At 41.2% G+C, this 25,342-nt stretch overlaps 1 protein-coding gene across 2 annotated transcripts in view; it reads right to left on the minus strand.

The window, feature by feature from the left end:
• Nucleotides 1–25,342, minus strand: part of MAOA (monoamine oxidase A) — an 84,650-nt gene that overhangs the window by 17,512 nt on the left and 41,796 nt on the right. For both annotated transcript variants that reach the window (XM_061410386.1, XM_061410387.1), the window contains exons 4-9: nucleotides 13,900–14,004; nucleotides 12,633–12,724; nucleotides 9,125–9,266; nucleotides 2,895–3,044; nucleotides 2,119–2,278; nucleotides 1,145–1,241 (exon numbers count right to left, since the gene is read on the minus strand). In XM_061410386.1, the coding sequence (XP_061266370.1) occupies nucleotides 1,145–1,241; nucleotides 2,119–2,278; nucleotides 2,895–3,044; nucleotides 9,125–9,266; nucleotides 12,633–12,724; nucleotides 13,900–14,004 (746 nt within the window). The remainder of the gene's footprint in view (nucleotides 1–1,144; nucleotides 1,242–2,118; nucleotides 2,279–2,894; nucleotides 3,045–9,124; nucleotides 9,267–12,632; nucleotides 12,725–13,899; nucleotides 14,005–25,342) is intronic.

The raw sequence follows: 25,342 nt of genomic DNA on the forward strand, positions 1-25,342 counted from the left end.
TGACAGTGAGAGAAGCAGTTACAAAATGTTTTGCTGAAAAAAAAAAAATGTTTTGCTGGCAGTCCAGTAGCAGAGTCTGCTTTCTAAGTCCCTAGGGTCCTGGGTGTGCTCCTTTGGATTTTGTAATTTCCCTTCAATGACACAATGCACATGAGCTTAACTCTCCTGGGGCACAGGGGGAAACCAATGGTCTCCAAAAGTCACTTGACTGCTAGAGAAGCTGTGCTCTTTTATTGCAATGTGCTAGAATAAATAACCCTTTTGTTGGTATTGCTTTGAGGAGGACTAAAAGGTATGACAACTGGGAGGCTACAGCACTCCTTGGAAATTTCTTTGTGGGAGCTCCGATTCCCTCTCTGGACCCCTAGTCTCCAGAGGGAAGAGTAGCTGTGTGAGGCAGGAGAGGAAAAGAGTTCCTCTTCCAGACACAGAACCTCGCCCTGGCACCATTCCTCATGGAAGACAGCCATGGAGTGACTTACTGGAAAAAGTGCCCTACATTCAAGGCCTGGCTGGCTCTCCTTCAAACTGCACTTCATTGGTCATTCATCTTATCTCCCAGGGTAACTGTGAACAAAATTTTCTTTTCTTTTGGCCATGCCACATGGCTTGTGGGATCTTAGTTTCCCGACCAGAGATTGGACCTGGGCCCTTGGCATTGAGCTATTGGAGTCCTAACCGCTGGACCAGCAGGGAATTCCAACAATTAAAATATTAACATTTGCTATGTAGTGCTGTCTAGAATGGAGAGAGGACTAGAGCCCAGAAAACATAACTTTGGAAGGTTGTACAGGACAAAATAGTTCTCGTTCCAGAATGGCTATAAACATTCTGTAGGCAAAGTGGTCTGCCATGCCATCTGTCTAGCTGTATTTTTCACTCTTGTCCTCCACATGTAAGTTTCATGGGGGAAAGTAATCAATGGACACAGGTTCAAAGTGGTGTTCACTTTAGTAAAGTTTCCCAGTGTTCTCGTGCCACTTACTCTATGACTCTAATATTACCAAACATGAAAACATGATATATTGTCTATAGGGTTACTTAGTGTTGCTTGAGCTTGAGTGCAAAACAACATGCTCTGCTAGTTCCCACACCAAGACACCAACATAGGTTGCAAAATGCAGAACATCCAGGTCTCACTTACCCCATGATAGCAGGCAGTGATCCATCTGGCTTGGTATCATCCAGTGTTATTGAAATTGGAGCTTCCTCATCTTCGATGATCATACAGCCACAGTAATCTTAACCAGAAGAAAAATAATAGGAGATTGAGAAACTTCGTCAGGGATTTAGGAAGGACATTTTAAAGTATATATATATAACTATTTCGCTAAAAGGAAGGCAAAACTTAAACTATTGGTCTTTGCCCTGATCCCAGAAGTTCTTTTCCATTAAATACACTCACTGATTAAACAAGGATGTTTGGTGACCCAGACATATTAGAAAATGACCCATCTCGATGACCTTTACATAAAGGTCAGGTATGATCAATGCATGAGTAAAATTGTAAGATGGCCTTGGAGTTGTGGAATACACAAGAAACAGTAGGGTGTGTTAGAAGGAATCGCCTCTGGGAAACCAGGGAAGAAGTGTCAAGAAGGAATCCTTTTAGGATGAGATGAAGGCTTAGCAACAACCAACACCACATCCGCCCAGACCTTGCCTCATGCCAACACCCGAACAGGAAGTCTCATTGTTACCATTTTATACAGAGGCTGAGGCTGAGAGGTGAAGTGCCACCTGAGGCAACACAGCTAGTAAGCAAGTGGGGCCCAGGAATGTGTGACTTCAAAGCAGCGCTCTTTCACAGTGGTCCTTTGTCTTACTCCGCTCATGAAGAGGAAGTGGTGAGACATATGCCAGGGGCCTGGACAATGTGGCCCTGCAACTGGAGGGCCTGCTGCCTTGCCTCTCACTGCCAGCAAGCACTCTTGGGGCCATTTTGTGTTGCTGGGGACTATGAAGAGATGGACAGACTAAGATTTCTGATCCTTTCTCTACCAACTGGAAACACATCTTTTTCTGTTCAATATGTTCCTACTGAACTGAACTGTATGTTCCTAAAAAAGAGTGCAGTCTTCTCTTAATACAATTTAAACATGAATAAACACAACCTACCCTTTTTCTTCCAAAAGGCCTCCTTGTAATACATCATGCACTTAATGACAGCCCCCATTGGAAGACGCTGTATCAGCTGGTTTCGCTCTGATGGAAGCTCTGGTCTAAAGTGTATCTTGGCAGTCAAAGTTGGTGGGATGGCACTAATGACATACCGGCACTGAAACAAACAGACACAAAATACCATCTCAAACGTGAGTCACAGTCTTTGCAGGGGACATGAAACATCACATTTATCATTTTGAGGGACACTAAGCAGTCACAATGTACAGTATGAGACCACTGTGAGGCAACAACACAGAACAAGGCACATCAACTAAGGCTAATAATTGGAAGACTGAGTCAGAAATATGCCAGCATCAATCATGCCACCGCTTGGATTATATTTGGTTAGAAGCTGCAGAAGACAGAAACATGTTAGTCGCTCAGTCGTGACTGACTCTTTGTGAGCCTGCCAGGCTTCTCTGTCCATGGAATTCTCCAGGTAAGAATACTGGAGTGGGTGGCCATTCCCTTCTCCAGGGGATCCTCCCCACCCAGGGATCGAACCCAGGTCTCTTGCATTGCAGGCAGATTCTTCACCATCTGAGCCACCAGGCTATTAGAGACCTACTTAATATAAGCTCTTTAAATTTTATTTATTTATGGGCCACACCGTGAGGCAGGCAGGATCTTAGTTCTCTAACCAGGGGATGGAACTTGTGTCCCCAGGTCCTAACCACGGGACTGTCAGGGAATTCCCATAATACACATTTCTTTTGACAAAACTGAATTACCTCATAAAGTTCATGATTCAGGGTCTCTACGGTGATGTTTTCACTTGACTGGTCAACATAGGTGACAGGGCTCCTCAGTTTCACCCTGTCCCCTAGGAGTTGCATTATCCGTTCGCTTACTTGACCAGATCCACCTACAAACTTCCGTTCCTACAGGAAAAGGCAGGCAGGGATGGAAATGTGACAAATGCCCCAGGAAGGAAAGCCATATTTACCACTGATTAGAAACCTGTGGAAAAATCACAGGCCATACCTCCACTCTCTACACTGTTAACTGTTAGAAGAACTCATTAGGACAGGGGCAGTCTACCAAGACACCTCAGTCACCATGCTCTATGCAGCTTCATGTGACAAAAAGCTGTTACCAGTTTATGGAATCACAGAATCAGTGGGAAGGGATGAATTGGGAGATTGGGATTGACATTATATATATAAAATAGATAACTAATAAGAACCTACTGTGTAGCACAGGGAACTCTACTCAATACTCTGTTAAAGGTCTATATGGGGAAACAATCTATTAAAAAAAGAGTGGATATATGTGCATGTATAACTGATTCACTTTGCTGTATACCTGAAACTAACATGACATTGGAAATCAACTATATCCCAATAAAAATTTAAAATCAAATCACAGAATCAGAAGGAAGGTTTCCCTAGACCACTGGCACCTTGACCAAATGCAAATATCAGCAAGCTTCAAATGCTCAAGAGTGCAGTGCATGGAGGGTGTCTGGCGACAGGGAGGATGCTGCGCTTCTCCCAGGGGGAGGCAGTTTCCTTTTTTTTTTTAAAAAAAGTTGATTATTTTTTTCTAGTTTCACTGAGATGCGGATGCAGTTTCTTAACTCCCCTCAGTTTTTTAAAGTCCCAGGCCAGGACTGTCTAGGCGCAACAGGCTCATGGTGCTCTCAAGGATCACCTGGTCATCACCAAAAGATGTTCTAAGAATCTAAATCTCAGCTGTTGAGAACTTTTTGCCAAAAGGCCTGGAAGTTTCCCTGGGAGGACAGAAGAATGAAGGCTCAGCATCTGCCTATTCCTCCAGACACTGTGGACTAGCTTCCTTGAGCAACTCTATAAGACCGTGAGTGCTGCATCCTAGTGCCATCTGCTACGCTCACCATGGAGATGCTTCCGGCTTAATCTAAGGTCGGTCCTTAATACAGTGCATTTTGTAAGAACCAGGGGAATATTTTTAGCCTGCTAGAGATTGATGATTCTTTGAATGATTAAAAATACAAGTAGGCAGACTGAAGCACAGCCCACCATTGTACAATTAGGTACCTTAATCACGTTCCTCCAGAAAGCCTATGCCACCAACCTCACAATAATTTTTACACTTGGATAACTGGCTATTGTCTTAATGACACCACTATAGCTCCTTATAAAAACATTCCCAAAGTAGTTTAGTTTCATGATCCGTCCATCCTCACAAAACCAGAACCATTTCATTTATAATTTGACCTCTGTTTTCCAAGAGTTACTCTAAATGTTAGTATAGTGGAAAGACCAGGAACTCTTTTCCATCTTCATGTCTAGTATTTGTTGAACTAAACTATTAAAGGATAAATAACCATTAAACTATTAAAGGATAAATCTAAGTTCTTTGTAAAGGTATTGTGATAATGGTTTTACATTCATAATCTGAACTATGCCCTCCAAAAGGTCATGTGGAGTCTGCCCAGAAGTATCTTGGCTCCTCTGAATGAGGGATATAACACAGTACTGTAAAGAAATTATCTTTCAATTAAAAAATAAATTAACTAAATACATATATATATATATATATATATGAAAAAGAAGTGAAGCCGCTCAGTTGTGCCAACTCTTTGTGACCCCATGGATTGTAGCCTACAAGGCTCCTCTGTCCATGGAATTTTCCAGGCAAGAGAAGTGGAGTGGGTTGCCATTTTCTTCTTTTATATATATATATATATATATATATATATATATATATATATATATATAAAAATTGAGTCAAGATATTTCCAAAGACAAATATAGATTAAAAGGAGTAATATGGGATTTCTAGATGTAAAGGCACTTAAAAAATGCGACTGCCTTATGTTTGCTAAAGCTGAAGGTCAAACTGGCAACCATAAGAACAACTTAGGGACTTCTGATGGTCTCCCAAGGAGAGGAATAATTCACTAAGTAGACAATGACTCTACACCTCATACTATGAAACAGAGCATAAGTTAGAACTAAATTGCTCTCAATTAAACCTTATTCCATTGAGGCATAACATTCTTAGAAAAGAGATACCCATTTTCTTTCACTAAGGGAGAGTCTTGAAATAAAGACTCACAGAGTTTGGAAAACCCGGGAATTAAAATTCTGGCTTTACTACTGGCTTGTTGTGTATCCAACCAGGGAGCCAGATGAGTTACATTCATTAGTAATGGCTGTGGTATCAGTTCAGTTCAGTCGCTCAGTTGTGTCCGACTCTTTGCAACTCCATGGACTGCAGCACATCAGGCCTCCCTGTCCATCACCAACTCCCGGAGTTTACTCAAATTCATGTCCATCAAGTCAGTGATGCCATTCAACCATCTCATCCTCTATCGTTCCCTTCTCCTCCTGCCTTCAATCTTTCCCAGCACAAGGGTCTTTTCAAATGAATCAGTTCTTCGCATCAGGTGGCCAAAGTATTAGAGTTTCAGCTTCAGCATCAGTCCTTCTAATGAATATTCAGGACTGATATCCTTTAGGATTGACTGGTTTGATCTCGTTGCACTCCCTGGGACTCTCAAAAGTCTTATCCAACACCACAGTTCAAAAGCATCAATTCACTGGGGCATCAGAGTCTTGCTGATCTTAATCTGCTTCTTGTTGGTTCAATATTTCTTATGAAGAAGAGCTTGAAGTATAGAGCTTGAATTATTTAAAATACTAAGTCATTCTACGTTTCCATTTTATTAATGGGATGTTGCAATCAGTTGTAAACTAATAAACTTATATAGTGATTTGCACAAAGACTCCATGAACAAAAACTGCACAGTTAAGTACAAAAAGTATCTAATTTGGAGACTTAAATGTTTTCCATAGTCATAGTAATGGCCTTTACATAAAGACTAATAGGAATTCTACATATATTAATTCTTTGATAAAATCTAGACTCAAATCAGTGTACTCTCCATTATACACTTACTTGAATCAGTCCTATTAGGTTGGTAATAGATTTTTTTTTATATACCCAAATTTGATTTAAAAGTAAACGCTAGTTATTAAGCTCTATTAAAAAGAAATCCAGAAGCGCATTTTATCTGCACAAATCAGTTACAAAGTTCAAAAGTGTTTCTTATGCTTTAAGACTCAGTTTTTAACTTTGTAAACCACATCTGAAAGACTTGGCACTTCTGCATTATTGTGTTTCATTTCTTTCTCTTTTTTTTTCTATTTTGATTAAGAGGATAGTAGAAAAAGATTTTCTGGCATTTTTATTCACTTGGTTAATTTGTATAAGCTTCTGATTGCCAGTTGCTCAGATAACAAGTGACAAGGCAGAATTCTTGAAAGCATTAAAGTTCCTTAAACCTAAGGCTAAATCTTGAATATATTGTTGAATTCTTTACTATGCTGATAGCTGGCAGATTGACAGCTGCACATTTGGCATGCTTTGATTTTTGGTTCTGGGGGTATTTTGGGACTTTATTTTTCATTGCAGATTTATTTGGCAATGTACAGTAAAATTTGTAAACTTGCTTCAAGTTTATGAATAAAGAACCACTTTTTAAAAAAAAGCATCAATTCATTGGTGCTCAGCTTTCTTTATAGTCCAACTCTCACATCCATACATGACTACTGGAAAAACCATAGCCTTAACTAGATGGACCTTTGTTGGAAAGTAATGTCTCTGCTTTTTAATATGCTGTCCAAGTTGGTCATAACTTTTCTTCCAAGGAGCAAGCGTCTTTCAATTTCATGACTGCAGTCACCATCCGCAGTGATTTTAGAGCCCCAAAAGATAAAGCGTGCCACTGTTTCCACTGTTTCCCCATCTATTTGCCATGAAGTGATGGGACTGGATGCCATGATCTTACTTTTCTGAATGTTGAGCTTTAAGCCAATTTTTTCACTCTCCTCTTTCACTTTCATTAAGAGCTCTTTACTTATAACTTCACTTTCTGCCATAAGGGTGGTGTCATCTGCATATCTGAGGTTATTGATATTTCTCCTGGCAATCTTGACTCCAGCTTGTGCTTCAGCCAGACCAGCATTTCTCATGATGTACTCTGCATATAAGTTCAATAAGCAAGGTAACAATATACAACCTTGACATACTCCTTTCCTGATTTGTAACCAGTCTGTTGTTCCATGTCCAGTTCTAACTGTTGCTTCCTGACCTGCATACAGATTTCTCAAGAGGCAGGTCAGGTGGTCTGGTATTCCCATCTCTTTCAGAATTTTCCATAGTTTGTTGTGATCCACACAGTCAAAGGCTTTGGCATAGTTAATAAAGCAGAAGTAGATGTTTTTCCGCAACTCTCTTGCTTTTTCGGTGATCCAACAGATACTGGCAGTTTGATCTCTGGCTCCTCTGACTTTTCTAAATCCATATTGACCATCTGAAAGTTCACTGTTCATGTACTGTTGAAGCCTGGCTTGGAGAAATTTGAGCATTACTTTACTAGCGTGTGAGATGAGTGCAATTGTGCGGTAGTTTGAGCATTCTTTGGCATTGCCTTTCTTTGGGATTGGAATGAAAACAGACCTTTTCCAGTCCTGTGGCCACTACTGAATTTTCCAAATTTGCTGGCATATTAAGTGCAACACTTTCACAGCATCATATTTTAGGATTTGAAATAGCTCAACTGGAATTCCATCACCTCCACTAGCTTTGTTTGTAGTGATGCTTCCTAAGGCCCACTCGACTTCACACTCCAGGGTGTCTGGCTCTAGGTCAGTGATCACACCATCGTGATTATCTGGGTCATTAAGATCTTTTTTTGTATAGTTCTTCTATGTATTCTTGCCACCTCTTCTTAATATCTTCTACTTCTGTTAGGTCCATACCATTTCTGTCCTTTACTGTACCCATCTTTTCATGAGATGTTCCCTTGGTAACTCTAATTTTCTTGAAGAGATTTCTAGTCTTTCCCATTCTATTGTTTTCCTCTATTTCTTTGCATTGATCTCCGAGGTCGGCTTTCTTATCTCTCCTTGCTATTCTTTGGAACTCTGCATTCAAATGGGTATATCTTTTCTTTTCTCCTTTGCCTTTTGCTTCTCTTCTTTACACAGCTATGTGTAAGGCCTCCTCAGACAACCATTTTGCCTTTTTGCATTTCTTTTTCTTGGGGATGGGCTTGATCCCTGCCTCCTGTATAATGTCACAAACCTCCGTCTGTAGTTCTTCAGGCACTCTGTCTATCAGATCTAATCCGTTGAATCTACTTGTTACTTCCACTGTAAAATCATAAGGGATTTGATTTAGGATGTGTTATGGAAGCAGGGCAAATGCTGCTGCTGCTAAGTCGCTTCAGTCGTGTCTGACTCTGTGTGACCCCATAGACCGAAGCCCACCAGGCTCCTCCGTCCCTGGGATTCCCCAGGCAAGAACACTGGAGTGGGTTGCCATTTACTTCTCCAATATGTGAAAGTGAAGTTGCTCAGTCGCGTCCGACTTATAGCGACCCCATGGACTGCAGCCTACCAGGCTCTTCCATCCATGGGATTTTCTAGGCAAGAGCACTGGAGTGGCTTGCCATTGCCTTCTCCGAGGGCAAATGCTAGTAGGCAGCAAAATTTATCCCCCAAATGTCGAATTTACTATTGAAAGAGTAACCAGAAATCACTTGTATTAGAAGAATAGTCAGTTCCATTCTATAACAGGTAACATAAAATAATAACTCTGAGACACAGAATGGGACCAAAAGTCTCATGCCTGGAACAGAGATGACTTTAATGACAATTTTACAAGAACTAGATTTTTTTGCAAATTAGTTGATTTTAATAAGTGAGCTCCTCCTACATATTCTAATTTCACCTACTTCCAAAAGGAAGGAACTGAATTCCTCAAACCAAATTCAAAATGAAACATTCTTTAGTTGTGAACTTACTTTTGGAAATGAGAAAATTTTGTTTTCAGGAAACTTTTTTTTGAAATTGTTTCAAATTTAGAAATATGTTTCATGTTTCAAAATATAGAAGCAATTATTAAGATACTGCACTGGCTGAGGACAAAATCAGACATGAAGTTTAGTGTAAGAATGGACACTTCATACCTGGCCACCGTTGGTAATGGAGAATATCCGAGTTGTGCCCCCACATTGTTTCACGTACCACAAGAACCACAGGGCAGACACCTCATGGGGTTCAGAGGTCACATTGATATTCACAAAGAGAGATGCAAACTGCCGAGCAGTCCTGGTCATAGAACAAGAGTCAGGAGTAAACACATACATGCTTCACATGACATTATCTTTAGAAACATAATTTAGTATAGTTAGAAACCATTTCTATGCCTTTAAAAAATACTCATGGACTCAATCTCTGACAGAATGCAGATTTTTAACTCTTGGGGAAAATAATTTTTTCCTGACTTGTTGGAAATTATGGGTTAGCTCCAAACATGCTAATCCCAGTGCAGTCTAAAAGGTTAATATGCTTGTCAGGTTCATTGACGATACTGTTTTCACTTATTTGAACAAACCTCCTCTCGTCAACACCTCCACTGCCCCCACCCTGGTCCAGGCAACCACTGACCCTCACCTGGGTTAAAACAGTGATGGCTGCTCCTGGGTATCCCTACCTAGTCATATGACTACATCCCCTCATGTTCCTTCTCTACATTACAGCCAATTAAGTCTTTCCACAGTCCAAAACTAAAACAAACAAACAAAAAATAAACACTCTGCTTGGTGGTGGTGGTTTAGTCACTAAGTCGTGCCCAACTCTTGCGACACCATGGACGGTAGCCTGCCAGGCTCCTCTGTTCATGGGATTCTCCAGGCAAGAATACTGGAGTGGGCTGCCATTTCCTTCTCCAACCCTTCAATGATGTTAATGGCAAAAGGCAAAAAGTCTTGTATATGGTCAATAATGTGTCTTGCACCATCAGCCTCTCAAGTTCTGTAAACTCCCATTACATCATTTCCTCATGGCATCTTTATGGTCTAGGCATACATACTGTTCACTCATTGTTAAAAGATGTCAATCTCCCCATCTTGGGGGCCTTCATAAGCTGCTCCCTGTTCTCTATACTGGGCATGGGGGTGGGCATTTCCCACACTATACAACCTTCACATCTTCCACCATTATTTGTGGTTGATTACTGGAAAATACCATGCCTCAACCATTCATCCTTCCATCCATCCCATCCACTATGACATTCCTGAAAGAAACCATCCCTCCCCCTTTACTATTTTTCTCAATTACTATGGCTCGCTACTGCAACATCACCCCTTCTCACCAACCATATCTCCTGTCTCCTCCATCCACTATGGATCATTCCTGAAAGATACCATCCATTGCATCACCCACTTTTCCATCTCATTCCATCACTGTGGTTCACCTGTGAGATACCAACACCCCACACCATCCACTGTTCCTATTTCCAATTCATTGTGATTTATTCCTGGAATATATATCCTCCCCATACCCTGATCTCCACTCATCCACTGGGCTCATTCGTGGAAGACACATCATTCCCCAACACCATCCATCAGTCCTATATCCCCCATCAACTGACTCATTCCTTTAAGATACTTGGACAAAAACATCCTCCTCACCATCCATCCTTCCTGACAGCTTTCCACCATTAATTGCAGGTCATTATTGGAAGATTCCATCCTGCCACATCATCCACCTTTCTCCATCTACCCCTATCCACGGTGTCTCATTTCAGAAAGATGTCACCATTCATATCATCCATCCTTCCTTTCTCCACCATCCACTGCTGCTCATTCCTTATTGATACCATCCCCTCATACCATCCTCTTTTCCTCCCATCACTATGGCTCACTTCTAGAAGATACATCCCACCAATCCATCCATCCATACTATCCCCCCCCCCCCACTGTAGCTCATTTCTGGAAGATACCATCCCCTCATACCATACTCTTCCTGTCATCCATAAACTGACTTATTCTTGGAAGATACCATCTCCCCACGTCATCCACTCTTCCTGTCTCCTCCATCAACTGACTTGTCCTTGGAAGATACCATCTACACGTACTATCCCTCTTTCCTCTCTCCCCCATCCACTGTGATTCATTCCTGAAAAATACCATCATCTCACATAATATATCTTTTATATCCTCCACCAATTGGTGCATTTCTCAAGATACTATCCCCACAACCACACAACCTCCCCACTTTCCTCCATCCACTGTGGCTTATCCTGGAAGAAACCATCCCACCATATCATCCATCCTTCCTGTCTCTACCCATGCACTATGGCTCATTCTTGGCACATACCTGCCTCCCACACCATCCATCTTTCCTGTTTCCCCTGTCAACAGAGGCTCATACCCAGAAGATACCATTCTTACACCATCCACTATTTCCTGTCCCGTGTACACAATATGGTTTATTCCTGAACATAGTAACCCCACATACCATCCACTCTTCCTTTCTCTCTCATCAACTGGGTCATTCTTAAAAGACACCATGTTCACGCACCATCTTTCATGTCTCCTTCCATCCCCTGCAGTTAATTCCTAAAAGATACCATCCCCTCACAGCATCCATTTTCTTGTCTCCCTCATCTACTGGCTCATTCCTGGAATATACCATCTCCTCACACCATCCCCTCTTCCTAACTTCCCCATCCCGTTACTCATCCTGCAAGATACCATTTACTCACACTAAACACCCTTCCTGTCTTCCCCCACCCACTATGGCGCCTTCAATGAAGATTCTTAATTCCCACAGCATCCACCCTTCCTGTCTCCCCCATCTATTATGGCTCATTCATGGAAGATGCCATTCTCTCATATCATCTATCTTTCCTCTTTCCCTCATCCATTAGGCACATTCCTGGAAGATAGCTTGCCCTCACACCATCCATCCTTCCCTGTCCCTTACCACCCTCTGTGGCTCATTCTTAGTTGATGTAGTTACAACTCCTTTATTTCAACAAGGAATCTCTCCTTCACCCTCAAGAGAGGTCAGGTTCCTCCATTTCAATCTCTCTTAGAATTATGTAACGTGTATAATTACAGTCTCTTCTGCTAAAAATATATCAGCTCCATGAGGTTAGGGGCCACGCATCATAAGTTCACCACCATTCCTCAGTGCTTCTTTGTATGGTGCCTTTACACAGCAGCCCCAAAATGCTGACAGAATGATCTGTAACTCTGTAACTAACTCAGTAACACAGATTCTCATTGAAAACATAATTTATAGTTTTCATTAATATAGACTAGCTTCCCTCTAGTTCTTCTATATTTATATGAAATTACTTTAACACCTTTCCAAATTGCTTTTGCAGCTGACCTCTGTACTATCTGAAAACACAATTACTTCTTTTATGGTGAAGCGCACAATTCTTTCATTAAAAAAAAAAGTTCAACTTCCTTCACATACTTTTCTTCTTATGTTTTAGATTCACTTTATGTTGAATCCTGCTCTGAGTGTCTCAAGGGCCCTTAAAGTCACTATTAATGGAAAGGTCATTAAGTTTCCCCTTAACTTTTCCTATAACTTATGAAAAAAAACTCTGAAGTTCAAGATAGGATAGGGATGATATGAAGGGAAGATAAAAAATACATTTTAAATAGTCAAGATTACTTTGTCCAGCAGATTTTTTCGATGAGATCTTTCATAGTCATCTTATCCCATTCCACTGCATGTGGGGCCTCCCATGGTGCATCAGCTGGAATCTGCAAAGAAAGGAAGGCCGACATTTAGGTCTGATGGTTACTGCCCACTGGCCTGCCAAGAGGCCCTCAGGAGAAACTCTGAAAACTGGTTTCTCTATGTTGGATGTGTGATGTGCATAGAATCCTATGTGCATATAGACAGTGGTGTATACATACACTACATATGTACACTATGTACCCAGTGGTGGGTTTGGGATGGATAGCTCTTTGGATTCTATGCCCTAATGCTGTTGCCAAAATAATACCTAAATATATGGCACCCCACTCCAGTACTCTTGCCTAGAAAATCCCATGGACGGAGGAGCCTGGTAGGCTGCAGTCCATGGCCGCTAAGAGTCGGACACGACTGAACGACTTCACTTTCACTTTTCACTTTCATGCATTGGAGGAGGAAATGGCAACCCACTCCAGTGTTCTTGCCTGGAGAATCCCAGGGACGGCAGGGCCTGGTGGGCTGCCGTCTCTGGGGTCACACAGAGTCGGACATGACTGAAGCGACTTAGCAGCATATGCACTAATATAAATTAATATGTAATTATGATGGTCATCATCATAATTATTATTGAAAGGTAATGGAAGAGGGTATGGTAACCCACTCCAGTATTCTTACCTGGAGAATCCCATGGACAGAGGAGCTTGGTGGGCTACCGTCAATAGGGTCACAAAGAGTCAGACATGACTGGAGAGACTTAGCATGCACACATGTGCCCACAACAGCCATTTTAAATTTCCAAATTAAGTTTGAGAGATGGATGTTATAGTTATTGAGTTACTGATACTCAGTGAAAAAACACTTTGAGGAAACAAATCTTCCTCCCCCTTTATTATCTCAGGTGGCATAATATATGGATAAGATCACTCTAAATAGGATTCCCAATAAAAATATGTCATATAAAAACTCAGTGGCATAGAGTTGAAAACACACAGGTACACACATTAGTATCAGAGACATGTGGGTTTGAATCCTGGTTCCCTTGTTGTATGATCTTGGGGAAATTATGTAACCCCTTGGCACTGAATTTCTCCTCGCTAAAGCAGAAATACTACCAATGTGGCAGAGTTATTGGGTACATTGGAAATGATATACATCAATGTTCCCTGCACTGTGGAAGGATATTAAACATTTGCTATTGATTTCAGTCACAGGTTAAGGGCAAGCTGAACGCACACTTTACCTCTTTTCCCATGTTATCCATGGTCCGCCACAGGTTGTTGTAATCCAGATAAGCAATGGGATTCCATACTGGAGGGAAGGCACCCCGAAATGGATAAGTTTTTCCCTAAAAGCAAAGGATATTATGTTAAATTAGGATGACATTCTAAAAATCCCAACCAGTCAACCTCAGAGCCATTTTCAAAGAAACAGGATCCTCTATTGTGTCAAAAAGCAATGATGGACAGCACCTATACAAGACTCAAATTACAGTTAGATTGTCAAGAATTCCCGAGTGTCATTTTAGCTGGTTTTGACCGTTTTTTTTTTTTTTTTTTTTTGGCTGCTTGGCTTGTGGGATCTCAGTTCCCTGACCAGGGGTTGAACCTGGGCCCTGTCAATGAAAACCTAGAATCCTAACAACTTAGCCACCATTTACTTCATTTCAGTTGTGTGACAGGCACTGTGCTACTATGAGGGAAGGGTGAATCCTCAGGAAAAGAGAGCAGGTCTAGATTCTTCCTAAGCCTTTCTTTTCTTTTTTTTTTTTGGTCACACCATACAGCTTATGGGATCTTAGTTCCCTGCCATGGATTGAACCCATGCCCTTTGCATTGGAAGCACCAGGGAATTCCCTTTATTTCCTAATTGAATTCCTTTTTCTTTAAAACATCTTGTAAATCTTCATAAGGTCAAAACACTGTCTATTAATACATTTTGCACACAATTTCAATTTTATTGAATAGAAACATATTCAGTATTTGTAGAAAGCCTACTGTGTGTACTGTGTGCACTGACCAATATTCAGAGCTGGATTTTTAAAAAGGGCTAAAGTAAGACTCCTGACCATCAAGGCAGGGACACAAGACAGAAGAGCATTAGCATTCATGGGCGCACACTCACACACACTCTCCAACTGAGTAAGACTACATGGCAGCCATTAAGTGACAAAGAAGTAATTTTCTTTCCAGAGTAGCAAATTCAAATAACCTTGGCAGATTATGTGATCTGATTTCTTATCTGAAAATGCTGTGTAGTAGTGCTGCAAGACAACTTTTTAAGACTCCAAATCCTTTATCATCATCACTACCACCATCACCACCATTATTACTAATAGTCATTAAGATCTTTTTCCATGCCTGGCACTGCCCTAAGCTCTTTCTATGCATTGTCTCCTGTAATGCTCACCCCAACCCTCTGGAGGAAAGAACTATTAATATTCCCATTTTACAAATGAGAAAACCGAAGCTTAGTGATATTAGCTAGAAAACAGTTAGGACAGAAATTTCCTGCTCCCACAGCCTTTTCTCATAAACAATAAGCTTTCCGGCCTCTTATATGATTGATGGAATGTTGAGATAGTTTTGTCCAAGAGACATCTTAAACTTCCTGACTAAAAGAAAGAGAACTCTGAAATGTGAACCTTATAAATCTCCCACACATCTTTTATGTTTCTAAGGAATAAAAAAGGAGACTAAGAAGCTCAAGGGTAACAGGGTCAACTTTGGAAAATGTGCAAGAATGTTCTGAGAGAAACTGGCAGACACAAAAATAACTCTGCACAGGAGAGAAACTGGGTTAAATAATAGTTCACCAGCAGCCTTCAGAACAGTTGGCTCTTGTTGCAATTCTTCCCTTAATTGAAACTGTAAAAAAATCTATATTTTATACTCAAGTAATAGTCTCATACCAAACTGATATTTGCTTTGAAAAAAACTGTTTAAGAAAATCCTTCAGTTCATTTCGGTTCAGTTGCTCAGTCATGTCTGACTCTTTGTGACCCCATGAGCTGCAGCACTCCAGGCCTCCCTGTCCAACATCAACTCCGGGAGTTTACCCAAACTCATGTCCATCGAGTCAGTGATGCCATCCAGCCATCTCATCCTCTGTCATCCCCTTCTCCTCCTGCCCCCAATCCCTCCCAGCATCAGGGTCTTTTCAAATGAGTCAACTCTTTGCATGAGGTGGCCAAAATATTGAAGTTTCAGCTTTAGCATCAGTCCTTCCAATGAACACCCAGGACTGATCTCCTTTAGGATGGACTGGTTGGATCTCCTTGCAGTCCAAAGGACTCTCAAGAGTCTTCTCTAACACCACAGTTCAAAAGTATCAATTCTTCGGTGCTCAGTTTTCTTTATAGTCCAACTCTCACATCCATATGTGACTATTGGAAAAGCAATAGCCTAGACTAGATGGACCTTTGTTGGCAAAGTAATGTCTCTGCTTTTGAATATGCTGTCTAGGTTGGTCATAACTTTCCTTCCAAGGAGTAAGTGTCTTTTAATTTCATGGCTGCAATCACCATCTGCAGTGATTTTGGAGCCCCCCAGAATAAAGTCTCTCACTGTTTCCACTGTTTCCCCATCTATTTGCCATGAACTGATGGGACCAGATGCCATGAACTTAGTTTTATGAATCTTGAACTTTTTAAAGCCAACCTTTTCACTCTCCTCTTTCACTTTCATCAAGAGGCTCTTTAGTTCCTCTTCACTTTCTGCCCTAAGGGTGGTGTCATCTGCATATTTGAAGTTATTGATATTTTTCCCGGCAATCTTGATTCCAGCTTGGGCTTCTTCCAGTCCAGCATTTCTCATGATGTACTCTGCATATAAGTTAAGTAAGCAGGGAGACAATATATAGTACTCTTTTTCCTATTTGGAACCAGTCTGTTGTTCCATGTCCAGTTCTAACTGTTGCTTTCTGACCTGTATACAGATTTCTCAAGAGGCAGGTCAGGTGGTCTGGTATTCCCATCTCTTTCAGAATTTCCCACAGTTTGTTGTGATCCACACAGTCAAAGGCTTTGGCATAGTCAATAAAGCAGAAATAGATGTTTTTCTGGAACTCTCTTGCATATTCGAAGATGCAGCAGATGTTGGCAATTTGATCTCTGGTTCCTCTGCCTTTTCTAAATCCAGCTTAAACGTCTGGAAGTTCATGGTTCACGTATTGCTGAAGTCTGGCTTGGAGGATTTTGAGCATTACATTACTAGCATGTGAGATGAATGCAATTGTGTGGTAGTTTGAGCATTCTTTGGCATTGCCTTTCTTTGGGATTGGAATGAAAACTGACCTTTTTCAGTCCTGTGGCCACTGCTGAGTTTTCCAAATTTGCTGGCATATTGAGTGCAGCACTTTCACAGCATCATCTTTTAGGATTTGAAATAGCTCAACTGGAATTCCATCACCTCCACTAGCTTTGTTTGTAGTGATGCTTCCTAAGGCCCACTTGACATCACATTCCAGGATTTTTAGCTCTAGGTGAATGATCACACCATCATGATTATCTGGGTCATGAAGCTCTTTTTTGTACAGTTCTTCTGTGTATTCTTGCCACCTCTTCTTAATATCTTGTGCTTCTGTTAGGTCCATACCATTTCTGTCCTTTATCGAGCCCATCTTTGCATGAAGTTTTCCCTTGGTATCTCTAATTTTCTTGAAGAGATCTCTAGTCTCTCCCATTCTATTGTTTTCCTCTATTTCTTTGCATTGATCACTGATGAAGGCTTTCTTATCTCTTCTTGCTATTCTTTGAAAACTCTGCATTCAAATGGGTATATCTTTCCTTTTCTCCTTTGCTTTTCGCTTCTCTTCTTTTCACAGCTATTTGTAAGGCCTCCTCAGACAGCCATTTTGTTTTTTTGCATTTCTTTTTCCTAGGGATGGTTTTGATCCGTCTCCTGGACAGTGTCACGAACCTCCATCCATAGTTCTTCAGGCACTCTGTCTACCAGATCTAGTCCCTTAAGTCTATTTCTCACTTCCACTGTATAATCATAAGGGATTTGATTTAGGTCATACCTGAATGGTCTAGTGGTTTTCCCTACTTTCTTCAATTTAAGTCTAAATTTGGCAATAAGGCGTTCGTGATCTGAGCCACAGTCAGCTCCTGGTCGTGTTTTTGTTGACTGTATAGAGCTTCTCCATCTTCGGCTGCAAAGGATATAATCAATCTGATTTAGGTCTTGACCATCTGGTGATATCCATGTGTAGAGTATTCTCTTGTGTTGTTGGAAGAGGGTGTTTGCTATGACCAGTGTATTCTCTTGGCAAAACTCTATTAGCCTTTGCCTTGCTTCATTCTGTACTCCAAGGCCAAATTTGCCTGTTACTCCCAGTGTTTCCTGACTTTCTACTTTTGCATTCCAGTCCCCTATAATGAAAAGCACATCTTTTTTGGGTGTTAGTTCTAAAAGGTCTTGTAAAAAAAAATAAAATAAAAAAAATAAAAGGTCTTGTAGGTCTTCATAGAACCGTTCAACTTCAGCTTCTTCAGTGTTACTGGTCAGGGCATAGACTTGGATTACCGTGATATTGAATGGTTTGCCTTGGAAACAAACAGAAATCATTCTGTCGTTTTTGAGACTGCATCCAAGTACTGCGTTTCGGACTCTTTTGTTGACTATGATGGCTACTCCATTTCTTCTAAGGGATTCCTGCCCACAGTAGTAGATAAAATGGTCATCTGAGTTAAATTCACCCATTCCAGTCCATTTTAGTTCGCTGATTCCATTTGCCTTGATTCATGAACCTAACATTCCAGATTCCTATGCAATATTGCTCTTTACAGCATCGGAGCTTACTTCTATCACCAGTCACATCCACAATCGGGTGTTGTTTTTGCTTTGGCTCCATCCTTTCATTCTTTCTTAAGTCATTTCTCCACTGATCTCCTGTATCATATTGGGCACCTACCGACCTGGGGAGTTCATCTTTCAGTGTCCTATCTTTTTGCCTTTTCATACTGTTCATGGGGTTCTTAAGGCAAGAATACTGAAGTGGTTTGCCATTCCCTTCTCCAGTGAACCACATTCTGTCAGACCTCTCCACCATGATCCCTCTGTCTTGGGTGGCCCCACATGGCATGGCCTAGTTTCCTTGAAAATCCTTAAATATGCTTAATCATAGGGGGACATTAAGTATGATAAATAAATATGATAAATATGATACCAACCAGAATAGTATTTTACCCAAGGTCCTAAAGACCCTGTGGTGTGAGCTTTGAACAACAAAGAGAGGTGGCAGGAGAGGTGAAACATTCAGCTAGTGAGAAGTGTCTAGCCTGCCCATCTTTTTTAGAAATGGGAGTCATGGAATATTTTAAAAGGAGATCTTAGAGGCCCGCCATGATGTTAATTTTTATCCTGCTGACAGAGGTACTAAGTTTATAAAAGGTGTTCATGAGTTTCTCTCTTAGCAGTGTTTGGCTTCTTTGTTCTTATTTCACAGAAAATCTCAGTGTGCTAAAGATATGCATTTATGTGGAAACAGTCACATACCTCTTCCTTTCTCACCAGTCCCTGAAGGCTTATTTCCTCCATGGCCTGCTTCTAAACTAGACAATTCAAGACTACTTTCTGCCTGGGTAAATCCCTGAAATAAGGTGGTGGGAGGGCCTGGAGATGGCTCTTAGCTGGGTGAAAATTGTTTGAGAATGCACCTTCACATTATCTTAAATGTGATTCTATGCATGTGTGCATGCTAAGTCACTTCAGTCATGTCTGACTCTTTGCGACCCCATGGACTGTAGGCCTCCAGGCTCCTCTGTCCATGGGGATTTGCCAGGCAAGAATACTGGAGTGGGATGCTGTATTCTCCTCCAAGGGATCTTCCCAACCCAGGGATTGAATTCCCATCTCTTACATCTCCTGCATTGGCAGGTGATTCTATAGTTTTCTCCCCAAAGTGTCAGCTGTTTCTAAATCCTAAACCACTTCCCAGCAAGAAATGCCTTTATAACCTAAGAATGTGAGGCAGGATCTCCTAGAATACTACATTTTCCAAAGAGCATGGCTAAAGTAAAAATTAAAAAAAAAATCTTGGGTAAAAGTAAAGTTAATTTTGTGCCTGTACTCTGAAATCCTTCTACCCTTTCTAAGTGGCTTGTAATCTCTGTGCCTTTGACACAGCCAGAGTTGTTGATGTCAAGTAGAACGCAATGTCCCTGGAATTGTGCCCCAAATACTTACGTCTCCTTGAGAAACCACATCTTCACTCTACCAATGTTCATAATAAAGGGAGACTGTTGCCAGGAGAGGATAGTTTGTTGTTGCTTTTTTTTTTTTAAGTTTTTGGATGCTTGCCCAATTAAGGCAAGGGGAAGGCGTTCTTAACACTTCAATGTTACTGAGCAAGCTATTTAATGCTATTAAATTTTTACTATGAAATATGCTATATATGATAAAAAATTGATAGTTTAAAGAGAAATAATAGAAATGAACAACCACATGTACCCCATCCAATTTGAGAAGCGTGATATCACCAGAAATTTAGACATACACCATGTTTCTCCCCAATCACATCCAGCCTCCTCTGCACAAGAGGGAGCCACTGTAGTGAATTTTGTGTCTAACATTCCTTTTCTTCCATCTCCCTCATATACATACCTGCATGATACATTGTTTGGTTTTGTCTATTTTTGAGCTTTAGACAGACAGACTAAGACACACATGAATGTCCATTCTGGAGCAGTGAAAATGAATAAACCATGAACAACACAAATCAACATGGATTTAACTTTAAAATATATCAGTGAGGGAATTCCCAGGTGATCCATTGGTTAGGACTTGGAGCTCTCAGTGCCAGGGCCCCGATTTGATCCCTAGCTGGGGAACTAAGATCCCACAAGTCATTGCAGCATGGCCATAAACAATTAAAAAAATATGCTGGTGAAAGAAGAAAGTCAAAGAATACATAGAGTTTGAGTCCATTTACATAAAGCTCAAAAATAAGAAAGGAGGACAGTTGATGCCTCCCACATCATTCTTTATTGTTGAAAGAAAAGTGAAAATGAAAGTTGCTCAGTAGTGTCCGACTATTCACAACTGCATGGACTACACAGTCCGTGGAATTCTCTAGGCCAGAATACTGGAATGGGTAGCCTTTCCCTTTTCCAGGGGATCTTCCCAACTCAGGGATTGAACCCAGGTCTCCCACACTGCAAGCTGATTCTTTACCAGCTGAGCCACAAGGGAAGCCCAAGAATACTGGAGTGAGTAGCCTATCCCTTCTCCAGGGGATCTTCCTGACCCAGGAATCAAACCAGGGTCTCCTGCATTGCAGGCGGATTCTTTACCAACTGAGCTATCAGGGAAGCCCACCAGCTTTATTGTTGGTCCCGTAAAATAAGCCAGAAAGTAGCATTTACCAATTGGCATGGTGGTGAGTTTCAGCTCTGTACTTTTAATATTTAGTTGAACAGAAGGGAATCAGTGTTATTAAAGAGTATCATAGGCCACTGAGGGAAGCTGACAAATAGTTTTCTTTGATCATCTTGAAAATAAGCAGATATGTTCTGGATTGATTTAGGAACATGTCTGTGCAAGCCATATGAATTCCCTGGCACCTTTCTAGTCTCACTGTTTTGTGATTGGCCTGTATGAGAAATCTTTTGGTGGTTTAATTTTCTATAGTTCATAATGCTTTAAATAAAGAAATTATCTAAAAAGAGACCCATTAAATAGGATCGTGTTGTATTTTAAGTTTAAAAAATCATTTTTTACCTCTTCCAATATGCAGGTAGCCAAACTCTTTTCAAACATTATACATAGTGCTACTTTACCTAGAAAAAGCCATCATAATTTACAAGGAAACATCTATCCTATCTTTTTTTCCCCCTTTTTTTGGCCATGGTTTAAGGTTTATGGGATCTTAATTCCCCAGGGACCAGGGACTGAACCCAGGCCTTCCCCAGTGAAAGTGTGGAATCCTATCCACCAGACTGCCAGGGAATTTCCATATCTTATCTTAATGTATTGGTTCTCCCAAGTGGCCATCTGGTTCGTAAGACCCTATCTTCTCTGATCTACTGACTTTCCCAGGGTCCAATCCTCAGCCTTCCTTGGCCCACCCATTTCCCTGGGGAACTCATTCATTATCTGGATTTGTTGTTATTTTATTTGCACAGCATTATGGCTTGCAATTTTCATGCCTCTTCTCCCTCTACCTCTTATACAACTTCAAGGGCTAGCAGCATATTCTTAAGTTCATGACCTCATTTTCACCTTATGCTCAGCCCCCTCTTTCAGGATTTGTACAGCTAACACAATGGGCACTTGAGTTGTGCAATCTCATCCCTTGAAAAAGAGAATCATTAAACTCAGGTATAAATTACACCATAACATTAAGAATAAAAGGTTTCAGATGCATAGTTATGCCATCTTTCCCAAGGGACTCTAGGTATATACAAACATTACAAATAAAGCAATTAATATAGAAATAATACGAGTTCTTCTGGACGTTCTTGGGTAAGTAAAGATAACTGACAGGGCATTGAAAAAAATATTTTTCCTCTTTCACAAATGCTATTAACTCAAGAGAACTAGGCAGTTAGAAAAAAGATGAAAATATTACAGTGTGAAGATAAGTGGCTGTTTTTCTTTCACAGTTTTACTAAGATATCAGTCACATACTCTATAATCCATCCATTCGAAGTGCACAATTCAATGCTTTTTAGTATATTCAGAGTTGTGAAACCATCACCACAGCTAATTTTAGAACACTTTCATCAGCCCAAGAAGAAACCCTTATTCATTAAAAGTCACTCTCAATTTTCTCCCACTCCATTTTGAAGAACTGTCAAAGTATTTCACAAAGCAGCTGCCACCAACTTACATTCCCACCAGCAATATATGAAGATTCCAATATCTCCATATCCTTGCCAACACTTGTTATTGTCTGTCTCTCTGATTATAGTCACCCTGGTGGATGCAAAGTGGTATCTCATTGTGGTTTGGACTTACACTTCCTTAATGACTAACAATAGCCAAAATCAAATCTGTCTTGGTGAGTGGAAGGTCATATTGTTGAGACCATACATTGTCTCCATCCTTGATGCCATGGATGCCATTTTGTATGTGGGCTCACTGAGCAAGTGGTAGAGGGAAGAGATGATATAATGGCTTTGTACTCTGTCAACTTGTTCAGGCCGAACTGGATTTCTGAGTTTTTTTTCCTATGTATTTCTGGTTAGGATAGGTCACAAGAAAGATTCTTATGGGAAATCTAAAGAGTAAAAGTGAAGCAGCCACTCCTTTTGGGGGTCACACACATTGCTGCTGATTTTCATGGCATGAGGGCCTGCAACTATTCCACCCTTCTGGGATCCTCCTTCAGCTTCTCCAACTCTTAGGCCAGGTATATGTATTTAGCTCTATGATGAAGAATCCTGGCTTCTGCAAGACACCCACAGTGTCAAGATCAGAGGCAACAAAGGCTAATCTGGACTCCAGCTCACACTTGTGGGTTCCAGCTTGTTCTTGCTTTTCCCCATCATACATCTATCTTCCCTTCCTGACTGCCTGCCCTTCAAACTCCAGCATCAGATGCAAAGACTTATTTCCCCACAGTTGCTGCTGCTGCTGCTAAGTTGCTTCAGTCGTGTCCGACTCTGTGCGATCCCATAGACGGAAGCCCACCAGGCTCCCCTGCCCCTGGGATTCTCCAGGCAAGAACACTGGAGTGGGTTGCCATTTCCTTCTCCAATGCATGACAGTGAAAAGTGAAAAGGAAGTTGCTCAGTCGTGTCCGACTCTTCACGACCCCATGGACTGCAGCCTACCAGGCTCCTCCGTCCATGGGATTTTCCAGGCCAGAGTACTGGAGTGGGGTGCCATTGCTTTCTCCGTCCCCACAGTTAGGTAAGGCCAAGTCCCTATAATAAATCCTTTAGTCATTTTGCTTATCTCACTGAACCTTGACTGATGAGGCTGATATCCTAAGGACTGATCATCTTATACTTGATTATTGAAGCTTACTCTGCAACAGATGTTCAATGGTCAACATCCACCATGGGACATAAGGGCAACCCCAGCCAATGAGGAACACGGACAAATTCTCTCAGCTTCTCTGTTCTTTTTTTTTTTTTTAAGCTTCTCTGCTCTTGGTGGGGCAATACTTTGGCATAGTCCACACAATTTCTCAGGTAAAACTAAGGGGAACTGAGCCTCAGTTGCCCACAGCTGTAACAACTCATTAACCCTTTATTGGCATTTATTTCCTTCCCTTTTATAACCCAACCTACACTTCAGGTTCTATCTATGGAGGCTGGTAAAGTGCTATACTGAGATTTTTTGTATATTTTGAGTGATACACACTCCAGTAGAAAGTGTAAAGGGGAAATGTGTCTTATACCAAAGTCTACATAAGTTGATTATTAGTGTTTGGTGTGTCTAGTACTTGAGTGGGATAGCTGAGACATTAAGAGGACAGGTAGACAGACCCTTCTGAGAATGTTTTCTTTGGGGACCTCAAGTTTTTAGAGAAAGGTGCTCTTCACTGTTAACAGATTTGATCTAGAAAGATCAGTATCACTATCTCTAGTCTGACTCCTGGGGCTTTGGTCCCTGTTGAGGAGTGCTTCTCAACCAGGATTGACTATGCTCCCCAGATTATATGTGGCAATGTCTGGAGACAGTTTTAATTGTCATTATTGGTTGGGGGTTGCTGCTTGATAGCCTACAATGCACAGGACAGCCCCATTACAACAAAGAGTTATCCAGTTCCAAAAGTCAGTAGTGCCCTCGTTGAGAAACCCTGCTGTAGAGTAATATACATGTGAATGAATATCATAAACTTTTCCGGAATCCAACCCTTTCCATTTGCAGGATTCCTGGATTTATAGCAGAAGTTGCTCAGAATAACTCAGGGTACAGATTACAGGGATCCTGCCATCAGGCCTATTAATCAAGGGTGTGTGGGCAGGCAATCTATATTTTGAACAAATCCCACAGGTAATTCTAATATTCACTAAAACTTAGATCTTATCACATTATAGTGTTTGTGTAAAATTCTTCTTATTCATTTAGCCATGCATGCATGCATGCTAAGTTGCTTCAACTGTGACCAACTCTTTGCAACCCTATGGACTGTAGCCCACCAGACTCCTCTATCCATGGGATTCTCCAGGCAAGAATACTGGAGTGGGTTGCCATGCTGTCCTCCAGGGGATCTTCCCGACCCAGGGATCGAACCCAGGTCTTCTGCATTGCAGGCGGATTCTTTACCATCTGAGCCACCAGGGAAGTCCCATAACGCTCTTACACACTTAATAGTATAGTGTAAATATAACTCTTATATATGTAATGAGAAACAAAGTTGTGTGGCTCACTTTATTGTGATATTTTTGCCTCATTGCAGTGGTTCTAGAACCGAAGCTATAGTATTTCTGAAGTATGCCTGTGGTGTGTGTGTGTGTGTCTAATTTGTTTAAACCCAGCTGGTACCTGGTAGTGGCAGAACCAGAGTTCATGTCTCCATGCTTTCAGTTCAGACTCCCCTGGCCCCCAACTCTGTGTCTCAGTCTCCATGTCGGAAAGATTGGACCTGCAAAGCCACTGAGATGGATTCCCCACTGAGAACCTATTAGGATGTACTTCCACCCCTGGAGGTTGTAGGCATGAGTGAATACTGATCTGAGAGGGACATGGTCCCAAAGATCTCACCTAGCTGCCTGGATCAGAAACCAC

This window comes from Bos javanicus, chromosome X (genome assembly GCF_032452875.1).
Source record: "Bos javanicus breed banteng chromosome X, ARS-OSU_banteng_1.0, whole genome shotgun sequence".
NCBI classification, from domain to species: Eukaryota; Metazoa; Chordata; class Mammalia; order Artiodactyla; family Bovidae; genus Bos; species Bos javanicus.